General features: G+C 38.1%; 1 protein-coding gene across 1 annotated transcript in view; it reads left to right on the top strand.

The window, feature by feature from the left end:
* The first annotated feature begins 5,457 nt into the window (after window positions 1–5,457).
* aatkb (apoptosis-associated tyrosine kinase b) overlaps window positions 5,458–19,284 on the top strand; it is a 29,595-nt gene continuing 15,768 nt past the window's right edge. Inside the window, exons 1-3 of the mRNA XM_055229328.1 lie at window positions 5,458–5,572; window positions 11,626–11,761; window positions 17,526–17,605. Of these exons, the coding sequence (XP_055085303.1) occupies window positions 11,671–11,761; window positions 17,526–17,605 (171 nt within the window). The 5' untranslated portion in view covers window positions 5,458–5,572; window positions 11,626–11,670. The remainder of the gene's footprint in view (window positions 5,573–11,625; window positions 11,762–17,525; window positions 17,606–19,284) is intronic.

A 19,284-nucleotide genomic window follows, 5' to 3' on the forward strand; every position in this document is an offset into this window, starting at 1 on the left:
ACTACAATATTAAAAGAAAAAAAAAGTTATATTCAAATGCTGGAAGTGGCTATCCTTTGCTTTGTCGAAAAATATTTAGTAAAGCTGTTTAAGTTATTTTCTTTGCTACATAATTCCCTATATCTTGCTTCATATATCTGATGTTTTCTGTGTGTATCTAATTTTACTACATTTTAAAGAGAGAAAAAAACAAAACATTTAATGAGAATGTGTCCAAGCTTTTAAGTGGTAGTGTCTATACGTGTTACAATATATTTACATTTCATAGTCAGTCTAAACTGTGTTCACAGTGTGTTTTCACTGTGTGTTTGAGCCTGTGTTTCCTGCCTCTTCCTGCAGATGGCGCCCCTCTGAGTGATCTGTCCTGGTCGTCCTCTCTGGCCGTGGTGGCGGTGTCTTTCTGTGGACTCTTCACTCTGGTTTTCCTCATGTTGGCCTGCCTCTGCTGCAAGAAGCGCACCAAGGGATTCAAGGTAGTACTGGCAAATACATGGCATTCAAGCTTCTAAAGTACTTGAGTAGAAGGATTGGGAGTAAAAAGTATGGCAGGAATATTGTGATAACTTTAGAGGAGATGCAAAAATGTACACACACTCAAATTACTTTTATTAAAAACGTTCATCCTCAAAGATACATTTTCACAAACACAAACAAGACCAATTCTTAAAAAATATTGAAATTAGCTGGATCGATATCCCGTTTGGACATATAACTGATGTAATGTGACTTTTTACTGGTCGTAGTTGGTCCAGAAAGTCTCATAATGTTTGAACTTTTATGTACACAAAGCTGTTCTGTCGCTGAGAGAGAGATAAGTTGCATAACACATCTGGATCAGTTTTGTCTTATTTTATTTTATCAATATTTAAAGGAAATAAACGCTGTTCAGTCTTTGCATTAGTATTGGTTGATATCGGGTATCAGCAGATCGTTATTCATTTCTCCCATAGAGATCGAAGAACAAATATATATTAATAAAAGTTTAAAAGCTCGGGGTGGTAACTATTGATCAATAATTGTATTTAAAATCTATTTCTGAAACTTTATAAGTAATTTTGTGTTTTAAGTGTGCTTTCTGGACTGAAAACAACCGCGTTATGGATGTTAGTTAGCACGTAGCCTGTTAGCCTCCACCATGCCTTTGAACGCAAAAGTATGGGGAAAATTATGGAACATTTTCTTCCAGAACCACAGCGGACTTGGACGTGGGTGTGTCTGTGGACCTCAATAACTCAACAACGATTATAAATATATTTGTAGGAGATAGTTCTAACATAAACTTCATATACGCTTTTTTGAATACAAGTGTTTAATTATGTCCTTGCATGTGTTGATTTATACTGTTGCGGGATTAATGTGGACAGTGTCAGAGCAGTTGTTGGTAAAACGGACACATGGAGTTGAATATTTATGTCAGTGTGTTACCATGAATCACTGTGTGTGTAATCTAAAACTCACACACACACATATTACAGGCCTGTTTACAAAATCTCACATATAACGGTAAATGGTTACGGTCACGTTTTTATATAGCGCTTTTCCACCTTCAAAGCAGTTAAAGCTAGGGATGGAAATAACGAATAATACCATTTATCGTGATAAAAAGGGTTGACAGTAATCATTCTTGGGACATTTTATATAATCGTGGTAATCGCCGACAAAGATAATCGCTGTTATATCACCAAAATGTGCAGAAAAACGACTTATCCATAGGGGAGTCAACGGAGAGGACAAAGGGGTCTGTTGTCCGGGGCCCCAGGGTCTTAGGGGCCCAGAATTGGACCCTCTTCCTATTAATTTTTATTACGGGGGGCCATGTGATGCTTATTGCTTTCAAATTTCAGTTGACGGCCCTGCTCATCCATAATATTCTCTGTTAAAGTTATAATTCATATCCATAACGACTTTAATCATTGTCGTGACATCATCGTTAATCGTAATTATTTTGGCCATGATAATCGTCACCCAAAATTTCGCTATCGTCCCATGCCTACTCAAAGCGCATTACGTCAAGGAACCGCTCACCCATTCACACACACATTCATACACCGGTGTACGCAGACACTGGGGTCGAGATGGGTTAAGTGTCTTGCACAAGGACACAACAACAGCGTTCATCTGTGGGAGCTGGAATCGCACCGCCAACCTGTGGATCAGTGGATTTGATTGCTCTACTAATGATGTTTTCTTTCATGTCGAGAGAGGGATTCGAATCGCCAACCTGCGAGTTTGATAAGGGCAAGTATCGGTATCGCTATCAGATCGAAAAAAAAAAACACGTTAAAATCATTGTGTATCTATAGTTTCCTCTGGGCAGCTTATGGCCTATTAAAATGTCTCTTTCTCGTTCTGGTGAGAAGTCCGATTTTTTTTATATATAGTGTGGGAGTCCTTCAGCACCTCTGGGTCCAGTTGGGTGTGTCATGCTGGGGTGGGGGGGGGGGCAGTTTTTGTGGGATGGGGAGTGGGTTGGGAGGGGCAGCTGGGGGGGGGGCAGTCTTGGGGAAGGAGGGGGTTACCCATGAGGCCGCGGTGCATCCGGCCTCGGGGCCTCATCTGGACTTAGACTGAGCCTCTCCCAAAGCAGGAAATGGGAAAATCAGAGAAGAAAACAGCTCTCTGACAGTGTTTTATTGAGGTTCGGGGAATTCTTAAGATTTCAAGACAAAATCCCCCAAAATACAAGAACAGTGTTAGACATAAATCAGACAAGTTTTTAGATATATTTCTGCATTTCGGACTCAGTATCGTATAATGACCTGTAGCCATCTTTGGGCCTGTGGGATCATCTGGAACAATCACTGTAGTGAAAAGATGCAGTGAAAGAGTTCATTGTTATTAGCATTAGCATGTCAGTAGTATTTAGGACACAGGGTCACATGGGGGCAGAGTTCTACTGCTCGTCAGAAAGAGGGTCAATCCTTAGTGATAGGGTAACAACAAATTTACTGAACTGAACGGGGAATTTTCATCTGCATTTGACCCGCTTTTCAATGTAGCGAGCTCAACCTAAAGTGTGTGACGGCAGAAGATTTTGAGCTGTGTTTATGGCCAGAAAAAGAGTATTTAGCTAGTTTGAGGGTTAGCCTGTTGTGCATGCCTATAGGCTCCGTGCACAAATCGGAAACATAAAATCCAAATGAAATAAAATTAAGACTACCCAACTATTTTTATATGTAGAATTAGCATTAGCATTGAGACAAAAACATGACTCTTTCTAAGCACATAAGTGTGGTCTGGTGTATTCATTTTATTTGTGTACTGTTTAACATTTTGTCAGTGACATCAACAGCTCCCTGTCCACTGTCTGATCTTTAAATATTTGTAAATTTTCGCGTGGCTTGGGCAGGAAGTAGTGATGCTAACAGTGAGGTTGCCGGGTGCTATTGCGGTCAGAGCCAGTTGTTTAGGAATGCATCAATACTCATAATAATGGTCATTCCTTTTCCACTTGAGCAAGTCTGTGAAAAATGGTGTTGGTCAGAGAGGCTGATGGTGCTGACTGGCTGCCTCGCTTCTGTCAGTCTACCCCAGGGCAGCTGTGGCTACAATGGAACATGGGCTGGATAAATAATAATAATGTAGCACTGATTAGAACCAGGCAACATGCAAAATTTCACCTTTATGATTTGCTTGGGTCCAGAATACACACTTTACAAAGAGTCTGGTCACCGGTGAATCTCCCCGAGTTCAGATGGGTGTGATTGACAGGTGGATTAGCCAATCAGTTACATGCACGGTCTGTTCATATCAAAACAAATATGGCGGCTTATGAAGTAAAAATAATGGAAAAAATATCACAGGGGACAGGAAAACGATGCAGATTTTTGAAGAATTGGTGAGCGAAGCACTAAATTAGTCCAATGAGGTGTATTGCCAGGACGGGGGAATTATACCATCTAGTCTGGACCTAAAGGAGAGGATACGATGCACATAAACTCTAAACCAGTTGAAACTGTCAGATATGAAAACAAACTAAACTTTGGTCAGGAAAAACAATCTATTAAAATACTAAACTCTGTTACTCTGAGGTGAAAGAAATTCCGTTTGTTCAAAATGATGGATGACCAATGAGCTCCTTTATTTCAAATGTGTGTACTGAAAAAAAAAAAAAAAAGTTTCTGACTCGAGGGAGGACAAAGGGAGAGTTAGCCAACTTGATGACCCTCTATATAAAAGTACAGAGAGAGGTCATTCTGGATTTGGTAAACAACTTTACTATAGAATTTTACTGCAGAAACTGGAGTCTTCAGTGAGGTTTAGCGCTAAAAACAACATCGGTTCAAATTTATCTATAAAGCCATACTGGGGAAACGTCCGGGTTACCACGGTAATCTTCTTAATATCAGCTCAGGCAGTTACCGGCTCTACTCCTCCTCCCATTTACAATTTAACGTGCCTCACTGAGCTGAGAAGATCTGCTTTTTCTTACACAGCAAATCTTGAACTGGAATCTCTGGTGTCACTTGATAAGTTTAAGAAAATCTGCAACCTGAGAGTCGCTGCATTCCAAATAGGAAGTGATCATGGGCGCGCTGCCGACTCCATCGACTGGAAACTGTTGGTTAGAAAACTCTTTGGTCTTAAAATTTTCTTATTAACCCGCTCTACATGATTCTGGTATTTTTATTTTTCTACTGTGTCTGTAAAACAAGACCTTCAGCAGCTTCACTCCTGATTGGCTCTTTGGTTGCTATGACACTCGTGGTCGGAATTCCAGACCAGGTACATATTCACTCCTCCTCTGATCAGCTGTCTACTGTTGCTGCTGGAAGGGCATCTGACAGAAACTAACATTACTTGAAGGTGTTGATATTGTAAAATGACAACAAAACTATTCTTTACATTGACATTTACATCACCATCTTGTGCTGCTTTTTAAAAACTTTGATTAGAAGGTCGACGTTTCAAATCCTGCTCTCGACATAACCATCGTTGGTAAAGCCGACCGATCCGCTGACCCACAGGTTGGCGGTGCGATTCCAGCTCCCACAGATGAACGCACTTAATCCACCTCGCCCTCAGAGTCTGTGTACACTGGTGTATGAATACGTGTGAATGAGTGAGTAGTTCCTTGATGTAAACTGCTTTAAGTGACTTGAAGGTGGAAAAATCTGACCATTGATCAAACGACACTCCCTGTAGTTTCAGGGAGTTCCCGCTTAAGGCCTATATAGTTTCCATAACATCCAACTTTATCAGAATTCCAGTAATGCATGCATGAAAAATCAACTTTGAAAACATGCTATCCCAGTATCTCACAGTTCATACTTTGAGTGTTTGTAGTTGGGGGGTGCAGAGCAGATGTTCTTTGGCTTTCTGGACAGCGGAGAGAGAGAGAGAAGAGAGAGAGAACGAGAAAGAGAGAGAGCGTGATGTAAGAAGAGGGGTATGTGACCTCCTCCTCCCTTGCCTCCTATTTCCTTCTCTCCTCTGTCCTTCCCTCTCTCTGTGAAGATCCAGTTCTTTAGACGCAGGAATCTTATCCGGCGTACACCTCCGCTCTGTGTGTGTATGTGTGTGTGTGTGTGAAAATGCACGCTCTGTCGTCACCTGCGCGCTCGGAGCTAAGGTAAGCTAACGCGGCAGCCGGTGTTGTTGTTATTGGCTGGTGTACAGATGTAAATATACCAAGAGGCGGGTGTGGGAGGGCATCTGACGTAAACTAAACCATCAATTAAAATGTAAATCATAGCAAACAAGGAGAGAGGTAATTGTTTATTATTGTATATAAGTTATTGGAAGTACTTTTATTTTTCTTCTCAACTTTTTCGAAATATTTTTATGTTTACAGCAAAGCATAAAGAGAGTCTGAAAAGTTGGGATGCGCTGGGACATAATGTTACATAATTAGCTTTATCTAATCAAAACTGTGAGAAAACTCCTGTTGTAACATAAGATTTTCATTGTCGTTAGCCGTGCGGCGCAAATATAACCATGACATATTACATAAATCAAACTGAATCAGATTAAATCAGCACAAACATGTCTGTGTACTTCTCCACAGGCAGAGCAATGTTATACGTCCAATGTGTCGTATTAATCCTGTGTAATCCACTTAACTCATGCTGGTTATACTGCTGTGCTGGTGATAGTTATGGAAAACTAGTGTAGAGCCTGAGTCATTAAAAATAATCTAATAGTAGAAGTAGAAGTAGTAGTAGTAGTAGTAGTAAAAGAAGAAGTAGTAGTAGTAGTAGTATTAGGAGTAGTAGTAGTAAAAGTAGTAATATTAGTAGTAGAAGTTGTAGTGGAAGTAGTAGAAGTAGAAGTAGAAGTAGCAGTAGTAGTAGTGGTAGTAGTAGTGGTAGTAGTAAAAGAAGAAGTAGTAGTAGAAGTAGTAGTAGTAGTAGTAGTAGTAGTAGGAGTAGTAGTAGTAGAAGTAGTAATATTAGTAGTAGAAGTTGTAGTGGAAGTAGTAGAAGTAGAAGTAGCAGTAGTAGTAGTGGTAGTAGTAGTGGTAGTAGTAAAAGAAGAAGTAGTAGTAGAAGTAGTAGTAGTAGTAGTAGTAGTAGTAGTAGTAGGAGTAGTAGTAGTAGAAGTAGTAATATTAGTAGTAGAAGTTGTAGTGGAAGTAGTAGAAGTAGAAGTAGAAGTAGCAGTAGTAGTAGTGGTAGTAGTAGTGGTAGTAGTAAAAGAAGAAGTAGTAGTAGAAGTAGTAGTAGTAGTAGTAGTAGTAGTATTAGGAGTAGTAGTAGTAGAAGTAGTAATATTAGTAGTAGAAGTTGTAGTGGAAGTAGTAGAAGTAGAAGTAGAAATAGAAATAGAAATAGAAATAGAAATAGAAATAGAAATAGAAATAGAAATAGAAATAGAAATAGAAATAGAAGTAGAAGTAGAAGTAGAAGTAGTAGTAGTAGTAGTAGTAGAAGTAGTAGTAGAAGTAGTAGAGGATTATTCCAGTACGATAGTCCCAGTTTAGGTTGTTTTTTGTATTTTCTTATTGTGATTTTTCATGTAAAATTATAATTCAAAATGAAATAACAGTGTGTACACTTAACTATCATGTTATTCTACAGCTTATAATAGACAAATATTACACAAAGTAGGGCACATACTATTATAAACACCATTAAACACCATTTTATAACAAAGACTAGGACATTATTAAATCAGAAAATATCAAATAATAAAGCATTTTGGATTTTTATCTGTAATACACTTAAATCGTAAATATTCTCTAGTTAGACCCTTTCTGTCTCCATTTTTTCAACCTTTATTTTGTTCGTAATATGTATTTAAAAAGAAATAATCGTCTGACTCGTCGCAGCCCTCACACATAACTCTTTTTGTCCCTCCGTGGCTGTTGTTGTTGGTGGGAAAGGTCTTGCTCTGTGGCTGCTGTGACAGAGTGTGAGTGAATGAAACCACATGTTAAGCCCTGGACCGTGTGAAGACGGGGGTCCAGAGCTGTTTCTTAAGTGTGTGCGTGCATTTTTGTGTGGGCGGGTATTTATCATATTATGGGGACTTAGATCTGCACACACACACACACACACACACACACACGCACACGCTATTCACTCTTATGGATCATTATTAGATCAACAATGTGGATTAAATTTAAGATATGGGTTTAAAGTAGAGTTTTGTATTGGGTTTTACCGCTTTACCTTAATCAGCCGTAGTTAGCGTTAACAAATCAGCATGAACAAAGACTTAATTCCTAATGAACAAACAGTTTATTAAGAATGATTCACGCTTAAGAAGTTTAGGTTAGAATTTACGGTTACGCTATAAATAAACAAAAAACGTCTTTCTTTCTAATGGAGCGTTCGGACAGCGTCTTCAGGGGAATTAGGTTTACATGCAGAGTCTAAGGGGACGTGCCTCTAAGCTAGTCCAGTGTTTCCGATCACAGACTCAACTTGTGAATCGTGAGTTTGACCTGCGTTTTACTTGTAAAACTAAAAAAATTATAAATACCAAATCTGCTTCTGTCCCATATAAATTCTTATCACCTACATGAAATGATTAGTCAAGTCAAATCCAGTCAAATTCATTTATAAAGCACTTTTAAAAACACCCGCAGCTGCCCAAAGTTCTGTACAAAGGTGACATAAAGTGAAAACATGCAAAAACACAACAGAACAATACAAATACAAGAGTCCCGCTCAGCTCCTGTTAAAAGCCAGTGCAAACAAATGAATTTTCACCAAAGATTAAAAAATACTTAAAGATTGGACTGTTCTAATACACAAAGGAAGATTGTTCCAGAGTCTGGGACCAGTTACAGCAAAACTCCGGTCCCTTCGAGTTTTCAGCCGGGACCTCAGAACATCCAAAATCATCCGGTCTAATACAAACTTTATTTGACTAAGACTAAAGTGCAGGACTGCAGCTCTATGCTTTAGTGAGGCTAATGAAGCTGTAGTTGTTTTTAGGCAAGTAGTAGCTACAATTACGATTAAGTAAGTGTCCAAGAAATGAATTTAAAGCAGACATATTGTGCTTTTGTCATATAGTTATAATCTCTGACACCTGTGGATCATTATGTTATAATTTGCACATCTAAAATCACAATATTCATCTAAAACGACTTACTAAAAGAAACAAGTCCGCATTAGAAAACTGTGGTGCTCAGTGAGAGCTGACGTCACATAAACATCAATACAACAAAGAGCCGTGTAGCTGTCAGCCCCTCCGATGGACAGCTGCACATCACACTAGCGAATAGTAGATCTTTTTTCATTTGTATCAAAATGACTACGCGACGCTGCGCTTAAAAGTTCTGAAAAGTGGATCTTGCATAATAGGTCTGCTTTAAGTCAATATAGTGTCCCCAAAAGTATGGAAACCCAGCATGTGTGTGTGTCTTTGTGTGTGTGTAGATTGTGCAGATTTGTGTGTATAAGGGTCACATTTTTCCAGCGCTGGGACATTTCTCGGCTCCGATTTAAACTAAAGGACTTTTATTGGGCGTCCGGTCTCTGGACACTGACCCCTCTCTCTTCTCCTCCTCCACTTCCTGTTCTTCATCTCCTCATGTTGACTGCTTTGAACCCCATCACCCCTCTTCTTTTCACACACAAGACGAACATTTAAGCCCTCTGTTACTGTTCCAAGCAATTTCAAACTTGATTTTGATACTGAGGAACAGCCTAAATACCACGATGATAATAAAACCACTCTTTCTTTAGACAATAGAATGTGATTTTCCACATTAAACGGTAGTACTTTTTTTCTATTCCCATGTGGCCTTATATCTGTGTAATCCCTCAGTCGTCCAGGTAGATTCTTTAGTCGTCCATGGGCCTATACTAGTCCAGGGGTGGGCAAATGTTTTGACACACGAGCCACAATGTGTTCTAAAATTTGAGAGAGGCCGGACTAGGATATATATATATGTATATATTACATTAGAGATTTGGTCTGTAACGTCTTTGAGTGTCTTGAAAAGTGCTACATAAATAAAATGTATTATTGGAACATGTAGCAAAGCATGAATATGCAAAGCTCATTGTGCAAATTGTTTTCCAAATGCATTACTTAAATTTAAAATTAATGTATTAAATTTCAGTTTAATAAACACAGCAGAAAAACTTTGAACAAGGTTTACCCTCACCTATTTTAATATAATTTGGTCACGTTTGGCGGGACGGATTAATAAACCCAAAGGGCCATGTTTGGCCCCCGGGCCGTAGTTTGCCCATGTCTGTACTTGTCTTTGTGGTCTTATGTTTGTTCTGATACAACTCAAGATCATTCTAAACTTCAGAACTTATCGTATGTAGTATTGACTTTTTTTTAGTTAAATAAATAAATAAAAACTATTTTCTGAAACATATACAGTACATACATAGTGTACTTCAAAAATGATTATCATGCCAGCATATGACTTATAAGGACACGAGCCAACCAAGTCTTTAACTTAAGATTTAAGCAGAATTTGGCTTAGTTTGTGAGTCAAAAACATCATAAATTAGCATTAGCATTGGCATTTAACTTTGAAGGTTAGTTACACATAAATTCCAGGTTCCAAATGTGTTCACTTACACTGACTAAATGTTTGTGTCCCCCTCTGAACTATTTCAAAACCACTTTAGGCCTTTTTTACATGTAAATAAATACATCTAAAATATGTAAATATTTAAAGTTTAGTTGAGCCTTGTTTAGTTGGGTTTATATATTTCGGGTTGTTGAAATTCAGATATTAATCGATACTAAAACTAGTATCGAAACTGGATACTCATTTGAGCATGTATCGATACTAAAATGTAACATTCGCAGGACAAAAATTAACCTTTCCTGAATAACTTTAGAATGATTTTGAGCAAGTATAAGACCATATAGACTAGAATACACCCATGGACCACTATGAACCTACTGGACCATTGAGGGATTACACAGATTATCGAGTATCGAGTATCGAGTATCGAGTCTACTCCTTAGTGTAGAAATCGAGTTTGAAATTTTACTATCATGACAACACCAGGTCATATTACTTATCAATTTGATGAATGTGACACTATTATTCAACCATCTCCAACACTCAAAGTAAGATACTCTACTTCTTTTGTGGCCACAGCTGCCCTGGGACAAACTGACACAGCTGCGCCCTCCAGTTTGTGTTTCTGGACAGTCCTAACACAGTCTTTCATTACAGTCGCCTGCGTGTCTCCATGGAAACAAACAAGTTTATCGTGAAACTGTAGAGCATTTCAGGCAAAACGAAACATGAACGCAAGCAGTTGGCGTCCTCCTCGAAAAAAGGTTGTGTACTCTGAGGTTGAACGATTTTGGCAAAATATCGAATTGCAATAGTTGGATTCGGTTCAGAGCGGACATTTTGAGCATGTCCAGAAGCATTAACGTAGGAAAGAAACTGAAACATGAACAGCGAAACTAATACAAAAATCCCACGCGTTTCAGTTTGTAGACGTCTAAACTACAGGGTGAGTTCACAGGGTTTTAGATAATAATAAAAGGATATTTTTAACTCCCAAAGCGCTTAAATAACTGCACACTTTGCAACTGCCTAATTTCGATTCCGATTCCGATTCATTTTGCAGCCCTGTTAAATACTTCAACTTTAATAGTGATGGCGGTTAGATTAAAGTATAATTGTTAATGTGCAGATTTTTTTTTACAATATAGCAGTGCTCACGTCACCAATTAAAATTATTTTGTGGATAACCTTTTTTTTTAATATTCTTTGATATAATAAACTGTTATCGCCACGGCAACGGTCCTAATTTCTCATCGTTCTGAAACCAATGGATAGCAACCGTTTCTGTTTGTGTGTTTCGGGAGTTGCATAATGTGTACTGAAGAATATTTTAATCAAAGCAAAACATAAAAGATAAACAAGTGGCGTTTCACAAAAAAAGTTACATTGTGAACCTTTAATGGAGATGGGGGTTAGGTTAAATAACTAGAGATAAACCGATATATCTGTTGGCCGATATTTGCCCTTTTTAGTGTATCAGCTATTGCCTATAAATCTCGAGCATAGACCGATATTTTGTTCTGCCTGACCTGCTGCTACATAAATAATATTATGGAACATTTTTGAGTACAATTTTTTGATATTTCTAGTACTATATAATAAACTGGGCTAAAATTACATGGTGAAATATTCTTAAACCCGCCCTTAGTAACCGTCGTTTGCTCTGTGTGTTCCAGGAGTTTCACAATGCAGATGGCGAGGATTACCGGGCGGACCTGTGCATGGCGTCGCCGTCCCAGGGCAGCCCCGACGTCTACATTCTGCCCCTCACCGAAGTGTCGCTGCCCGTCGCCAAGCAACCGGCTCGATCAGGTAGGGCCAATACAAATACTGTAAACTACATTTTTATAGACGCAGATCAAGCTACACAACTTTGGACCATATGTTAATGCTTGGGTTTCTGTTTCCTGTTTACTGGAGCCATTTTGAGGACTTTTTACCATTCAAAAGATAGAATAATTTGTTATAAGTTGTTAATTGCTCTGGAGTTCATTTTTCATCACTTTGAAAGCCATAGTGAGCTACAATGCTTCGCTGCGTATTTGAATTCTTATTACTTTTAAAATGTTTTATGTTGTGAAAATAACCTACCTACTTCTACTACTATGTTTGGACCTCTTCTTCAAAAGTACTACGTAATCACTATTAATCCTGCTAGACTACTACTAGCACTATGATAACCTCTACTACCTCAACTACTATTATGACCAAAAGTACAGTTTCTTCCCATTAAAATACTTGGGATTTTTCCACATTTTGATGTAATCCTAGAGAATTTAATCGGATATGTACTTGCTGCGCCCCTTCCCATTACCATAGCTTGTATTCAGGGCGTGATCGTGAGTCCAGTATGGTGACTTAATAGTGCTCCCTTGGGTGCTCTCCTCCCTGTTGCTGGACTGTGGTTGGCCCAGCTCCTCCTAAGTATCCCACAATCCCTCAGTGCAGCTCGCCCCGTGAACTGCGCTCTCTCCCACAAACATCTGGCTCTTGTGTAACAAGGTCCAAGCTTCAGGAATGTAAGAAATGTGAGAGCAAGCGGACATCTGCGTCTCTGCAGTCACTCAGCTCTGTGGTCTGGACCGAATTATGACAAGATCAACCCCATAAATTACTTTTATATACGTTCTAGTGTTATCATATTTTAAAACGGGGTCATAAAAGCAAATTTTATAGTATGAAATATTGCAAAATCAACTTTTTTGAGCTTTCTACCACGTTTTAACATTGTTCTGAAGTCTTTTTATATGTCATCTATGCATGTTTGAGTAATCTAGTGATCTTTCCCGGAGTCTATTCAAACCCTCCCTATGGTTAAGAGTAAGATTCTATCGAAAGCTGAACGCACAAGCCTAAGTCACGCATTCTCCCAAAAGACAATTCTCTATAAATAAACAAAAGCATGATATAAAACAATTAACCATGACTTCACAAATCTGATGTGATGTGCAGTAGTTTCATTAGTAAGATGCACACTGATTGTAATGTAATAGCGCTCTGACGTATTTTTATCAAAAAACACCGCTAATAATGCTTGTGTTTAGAAGTAATTTGTAAGTAGGACTAGCTATGGGACGATACTGATTTTTTATTTGACAATTATCATGGCCAAAATAATTGCAATTGAAAAAACAGGTGAGTTTTGAGTTCTTTTTTGAAGGTGGGGAGGTCTGAGTAGTCACGGAGGGGTTTGGGCAGTGAGTTCCAGAGGGTGGGGGCAGCGATGGAAAAGGCTCTGTCCCCCCAGGTTTGGAGCTTGGTCCTACAGGGCAGGGACAGGAGGTTGGAGCTGCAGGAGCGGAGGGAGCGAGATGGAGTGTGGAGGTGCAGCAGGTCTGTGATTATGATAATGACTAAAGTCATTATGGATATGAATAATTATAAATTTAATATTAGAATATTAGAATATTATGGATGAGCCGTCAGGTGAAAATCATGGCGATTATCAAGATTATATAAAATGTCCCACGACTGCCACACTTTTTATCACGATAAACTTTATTATTGTTTACTATCCTATCCCTAAGTAGGACTTTGAGTAGTATTTTTCACGTGCACTTTTTACTTTCAAGTACAAATTTACAAGTTACAAATTCTTTCTTTCATCTTTGATCCAAATCTGGTTCTCGTTTGAGCCTATTTTGGTCCTAATAGTTTGTTTATGTTGTAATTCTTGGTTAGTCCTGGTCTAGTTCAGGTCTAGTCTCAATTCAGTGTTCGAAGGCATCGTTACAGAACCTTTTATAACAATTCCATTTATTTTTATCTTAATAATATATCGTCAACATTTCTTATATATTTGTAATCACTGGAATTACAGTTGAACTCAGACATTTCCGCACACTATATATAAGGCATATACGCTTTTTTTTTTTTTTTTTTTTTACTGTCTGACATGAAATCAGACTAAACTTTTCCTATTTTAGGTCAATTAGGATTACCAAAATTATTTCTATTTGCTAAATGCTAGAATAATGAGAGAATTATTATTTTTTAGACAATTTTTCATGACTTTTTTAAACATCAGAAGTTTACATACAATGCATTTCAACTCTTTGGGAAAACCCAGGTGATGATGTCATGTCTTTGGAAGCGTCTGATTGGTTTATTGACAACATGTGAGTTAATTAGAGACACAGCTGTGGATGTATTTGAAGACACACCTGAAACACAATGCTTCTTTGTGTAACATCATGGGAAAGTCAAAAGAAATCAGCCAAGATACTGTACTTCTAACAGCTAACATTCACAATCCTATGGAAAGTTACACAATATTTGGAGCGTGAAATCCCGTTGTCAGCGGTGATAGCACGTATTAACTCAATGTAATTCTCTATAGATAAATATACATTACCCATATGTGAGAACCAAAACAGCTTAAATCAACATACTTTCTTTTGTATTGTAAAAAAAAATGTGCTATGGGACCATTCAAATCAGCAGTTTTTCATCAGACAGAGGGATTTTGGCTCTGTCCCGGACCCCAAAGCCCCCTGCCCCGCCCTCGTACAGCTGTGTAATACTGCAGAGACCCCCACACCCACCCACTGCAGATGTAACACATATTTTTCAATGAACGCACTCAATCGAACACACATGTACACGAGCGCTGTTAACTGTAGTCCGATGTGTTGTCCTTTTGTGTATGCTGCGAAAAGTAGTCGTAGTTGTAGTTATTTTGTACTAGTATGATTAAAGAAGTATTAGTAGTAAGTAGTAGGGCGATAGTAGCTTAGCTGGTAGAGTGAGCCATTTGAATCCCGCTCTTCATATAAACATCATGCGCTGAGTGAGTCAGATCTATTGACACACAGGTTGGCGTTGCAATTCCAGCTCCCACAGATGAATGCTGTTGTTGTTGTTGTTGTGCCCTTGGGCAAGACACTTAACCCGCCTTGCCCTCAGTGTCTGTGTACACTGGTGTATGAATGGTTCCTTGATGTGAAGCGCTTTAAGTGTCTTGAAAAGCACTATATAAAAATGTGACCATTTAGTAGTAGCAGCAGCAATAGTTGTAGCAGTAGCAAAAGTAGTTGTTGTAGTAGTAGTACCCGTGGTAGTAGGTGTAGTAGTAGAAGTGGCAGCAGCAACAGCAGTAGTAGATGGAGTAGTAGCAACAGTAGTAGTAGTAGTAGCAACAGTAGCAACAGTAGTAGTAGTAGTAGCAACAGTAGTAGTAGTAGTAGCAACAGTAGTAGTAGTAGTAGTTGTAGTAGTAGCAGCAGCAGCAGTAGATGTAGTAGTAGTAGTAGCAGCAGCAGTAGATGTAGTAGTAGTAGCAGCAGTAGATGTAGTAGTAGATGTAGTAGTAGTAGCAGCAGCAGCAGTAGATGTAGTAGTAGTAGCAGCAGCAGTAGATGTAGTAGTAGTAGCAGCAGCAGTAGATGTAGTAGTAGTAGCAGCAGCAGCAGTAGATGTAGTAGTAGTAGAAGCAGCAGTAGATGTAGTAGTAGTAGCAGCAGCAGTAGATGTAGTAGTAGTAGCAGCAGCAGTAGATGTAGTAGTAGTAGCAGCAGCAGCAGTAGATGTAGTAGTAGTAGTAGCAGCAGCAGTAGATGTAGTTGCAGATGTTAACACTAATTTGAACAAGTACTTGTAAATAATACTTTGATGAGTAATTTTAATTAAAATGTTAGTTGTAGCAGGCCACTGGAAGGTTGCGGGGTCAATTCCTGCTCTTGGCATAGAAAACTTTCACTGTACATGTGACTATAGATTTGACTTGCAAAATCAGTTTGAGGATGTAGTTTTTCAAAGTCTTTTTGTAGTGTCAGTAGGGTCGATGGGTTCTTCTAGATGAACTTCTGTACTGCGAGGGTCTTGCTTGCAACCACTACCACTTGTTGTAGATAGAAGCAGCCATTTTGTTTTTGCAATAGTTCATCAAAGTTAAAGTATTTATTTATACTTCAACAATATTTCGTCACAAATATATTCGTTCTGTGTCGCCAAATTTCCGTGTTTGGTTACTATCCCATTCTCATTCAAATGCAGCGTGGGGGCGGCGGCGCATAGCTGTAGATTCCCCTCATAATGGGCCCTGTGTTTGGCCATAGTGGGCCTTAAATGGTGCCACACGGTCACTGTTGCCGAGTGGGTGAGGGACGATGACAAAGATCTCGTTCCGACAGAGAATGAACTGTCCCGGGAACAATGGGAGAACTGTGAGTGACATACAGGGACACAGAGACGTTTGGAGATAAGGTCAAACAAGGAGTGGACAACTACAAGAGACGTAGCTGGACCAGAGTTGGGTTCAGTTTTGTAGATTTGAGAAATAATATGATGGGGAATCCTTGTTCGAAATTAGGAATAACTTGGTGGATTTGGAATTTGAGGAGATTAACTCAGTGAAGGTATGTCAACAGAAAACCAATATGTGACCTGGGAATATTTGGTTAATTCAATTTTATTTTACTCTGCATATACACTTTTTGATTGCATTTTTCCCTGTCAGCTTCCCTGTTCTTGTAAGTTTTTTAATATACTAAAATGGGATGGAAAAGCTAATGTGTAAAAGGGAAAGATGTTATATTTGAGCAGCAAGGAATGTGGCTGTATAATATTTTTCATTTTTTGCGAATAAAAATAAAATGAAAAAAATAATAAATTAAATAAATTAATTAAATAATAATAACAATTATTATTATTATTATTATTATTATTATTATTATTATTATTATCATCATTTATTTATTTATTTAGGTCAGATTTTTTAATATGTGGCAGTGTCCATATGTTAAGTTAAGATAAGATTGAGATTTTTTTTTTTAAAAAGAAAAAAATCAACATTTAAAATTAGGACTAAAGTTGTAGAGTTTTTGTGTTTTGGCATTTTTTTCATTTTTACTACTATAATACAATACTGCAGTTTACAATTATAATGTTATGATAACTTAACATAAATATAACTATGTAATTATATATATATATATATATATATATATATATATATATATATATATATATATATATATATATATATATATATATATATGACAATCTACAGTTTGCATTTCAGACAGTCTTTTCAACATAAGGATCACATCTTTTATTAACGTTTTATAATAAACAACAAATATGGTAAATAGTCACATTTTTATATAGTGCTTTTCCAAGACACTTAAGACACTTAAAGCGTTTTCTATCAAGGAACCACTCCCCCATTTACACACACATTCACACACCAGTGTGCGCAGACACTGGGGGCGAGGTGGGTTAAGTGTCTTGCCCAAGAACACAACCACAACATTAATTTGTGGGAGCTGAACTGAAGTACTGTCGCCCCCCAATACTGAAATTCTCTTATTTTGCAAATCGTTTCTACAGAATCCTAACCAGGTGGTTCAGTGTAACGCTCACTGTATTTTTAGCTTTTTTAACTTCATTGACACCTGTCTGTACATAGTAAGCAAAACATAGCTATTAAAGAAATAAGTCAGAAAGATAAGTCAGAAAGATATAAAACGCAAGAATCATCCTAATTTACTTCACAGACTGGCCAATGATGAGATGAATAGTTATTTAATGGAAAAATCAGTAATATTGTAAATTAAATCCGTTTCTCTCCTCTTAGTCCAACTCCTGAAGTCTTCGGACCTGAGTCGCCACAGTCTGCTTTACCTGAAGGAGATCGGACATGGCTGGTTTGGGAAGGTAGGTCTTTGAACGCACCACCATACATGTGATAGGACTTCTGATGCTTTCACTGCATTTGGTTTAGTTATAACTTAGACCTGTTTGATGCTGGTTTAGAACTACCCTTGTTTATCACAGGTTTATTCATTGTTTAAAGGTGCCACGATGTAACTATAGACTGTATATATAAATGGACATAGCTAAATCGCTATCCTCCATGTCCCAAATAGAAAGTGAGCATTGGCGTGCTTCCGGCTCCATCAACTCTGGCTCTAATTCACTTTCTATTGAAAAACTGTGGCCTCTCTCTCATCATTTTGGTCTTAAAATGTTCATATTAACCCACTCTACATGATCCTAGTGTTTTTAGTTTGCTATTTTGTCCATGAATCAAGATATGAACATTAATAACAGACAAATCAGGCAACTTCTTTCTCCAAGGTCACTCCCGCTAGCGTTAGCAATAGGTTTGATTGACAGCGTTGCTAAGTGCCTGCTCCCTGCTAAACCAGCGGTACGGGCAAGAAGTTAACGTTCAACAGCCTGGCTCTAGATTGGCTCATTGGTTGCTATGATACTCACGGTCGGAATTCCAAATACAAAACTCGTCTCTAAATTCCCGCCTATAACCTGCTAGCCTCGATGAGCTTCATTTGACTGGAGCCAAACGCTATGGGTGACGTCACACACTCACTTATTCCACTTCTTTACACAGTCTATGGGTGTATCTCTGTCTAGTCTATTACTTGATATTGCCTTGTCTAAACTGTTCCACAGCACGGCATTAAACCTGTACTGTAATGGAAGTAGAGACAGTAGTTGGCGAAGTTTCAGGTCAAATCTGTGGAGAGGCAGCCGCTTACACTAAGACTGCATGTTTTTGGTTTATTTTTTTTCTAGCAATAAAAACTGCAACTGCATGATGAAATAAATCCCACTTTAATGCCCTACAGTGGACCATTCCAAGCAAAGCAAAAACATCTGCCTGGAGACAAACAGGCAGTGAACCACCCAGTGGAAAAGTGACATAGTGTGCCTTTAATCCTACAGCATTAGCCTCAGTTTAGACCTGATTTGTCATGGTTTGAGTGGTCAGATTTAATTTTACAATTAAAGTATAGAATAGAATGCTTTTTAAAAATTTATATTATTATTTGCCCACCACTTTTTTAAATCTTTTTATTTGTTTATTTAATTTTTTGCCTGAAGGTCCTATATTACACACATTTATGTCTTGTTATATGTTGTTACTTTCTCAAAAACATGCCTGGAGTTGTGTTTTGTTTCATTCACACATGTTTGGAGAAGTAGACAGACTAATAATAAAGTGTTAGTCAAAGCTCAAAATGCTCTGTTCCACCTTGTGATGTCATGTAGTTGCAGTTTCCAAGCTAACAGCTAACCTTTTACCTTTAGTTCAGTAGAGTTTGGCAATTCCAGTGCTGAAAGTATCCAAATAATTCTAGTTAAAGTGTGTGGAGTTTAAAAACACAGTGGTGCACTTCCTGTATTATTGTGACATCACAAGGTGGAACAGAGTGTTTTCAGTTTGGGAGAGGAATGTAAATATGCAGGGTTTGTGTGTTAATGTGTGAATGAAACAAAACACAACTCCAGGTCTGTTTGTGATGAGGAAACAATATAACATAGATCTGAAAACAGTGTAATATGGGCCCTTTAATATAAATCTGATAACA

This window comes from Periophthalmus magnuspinnatus, chromosome 19, assembly GCF_009829125.3.
Source record: "Periophthalmus magnuspinnatus isolate fPerMag1 chromosome 19, fPerMag1.2.pri, whole genome shotgun sequence".
Lineage (NCBI taxonomy): Eukaryota > Metazoa > Chordata > Actinopteri > Gobiiformes > Gobiidae > Periophthalmus > Periophthalmus magnuspinnatus.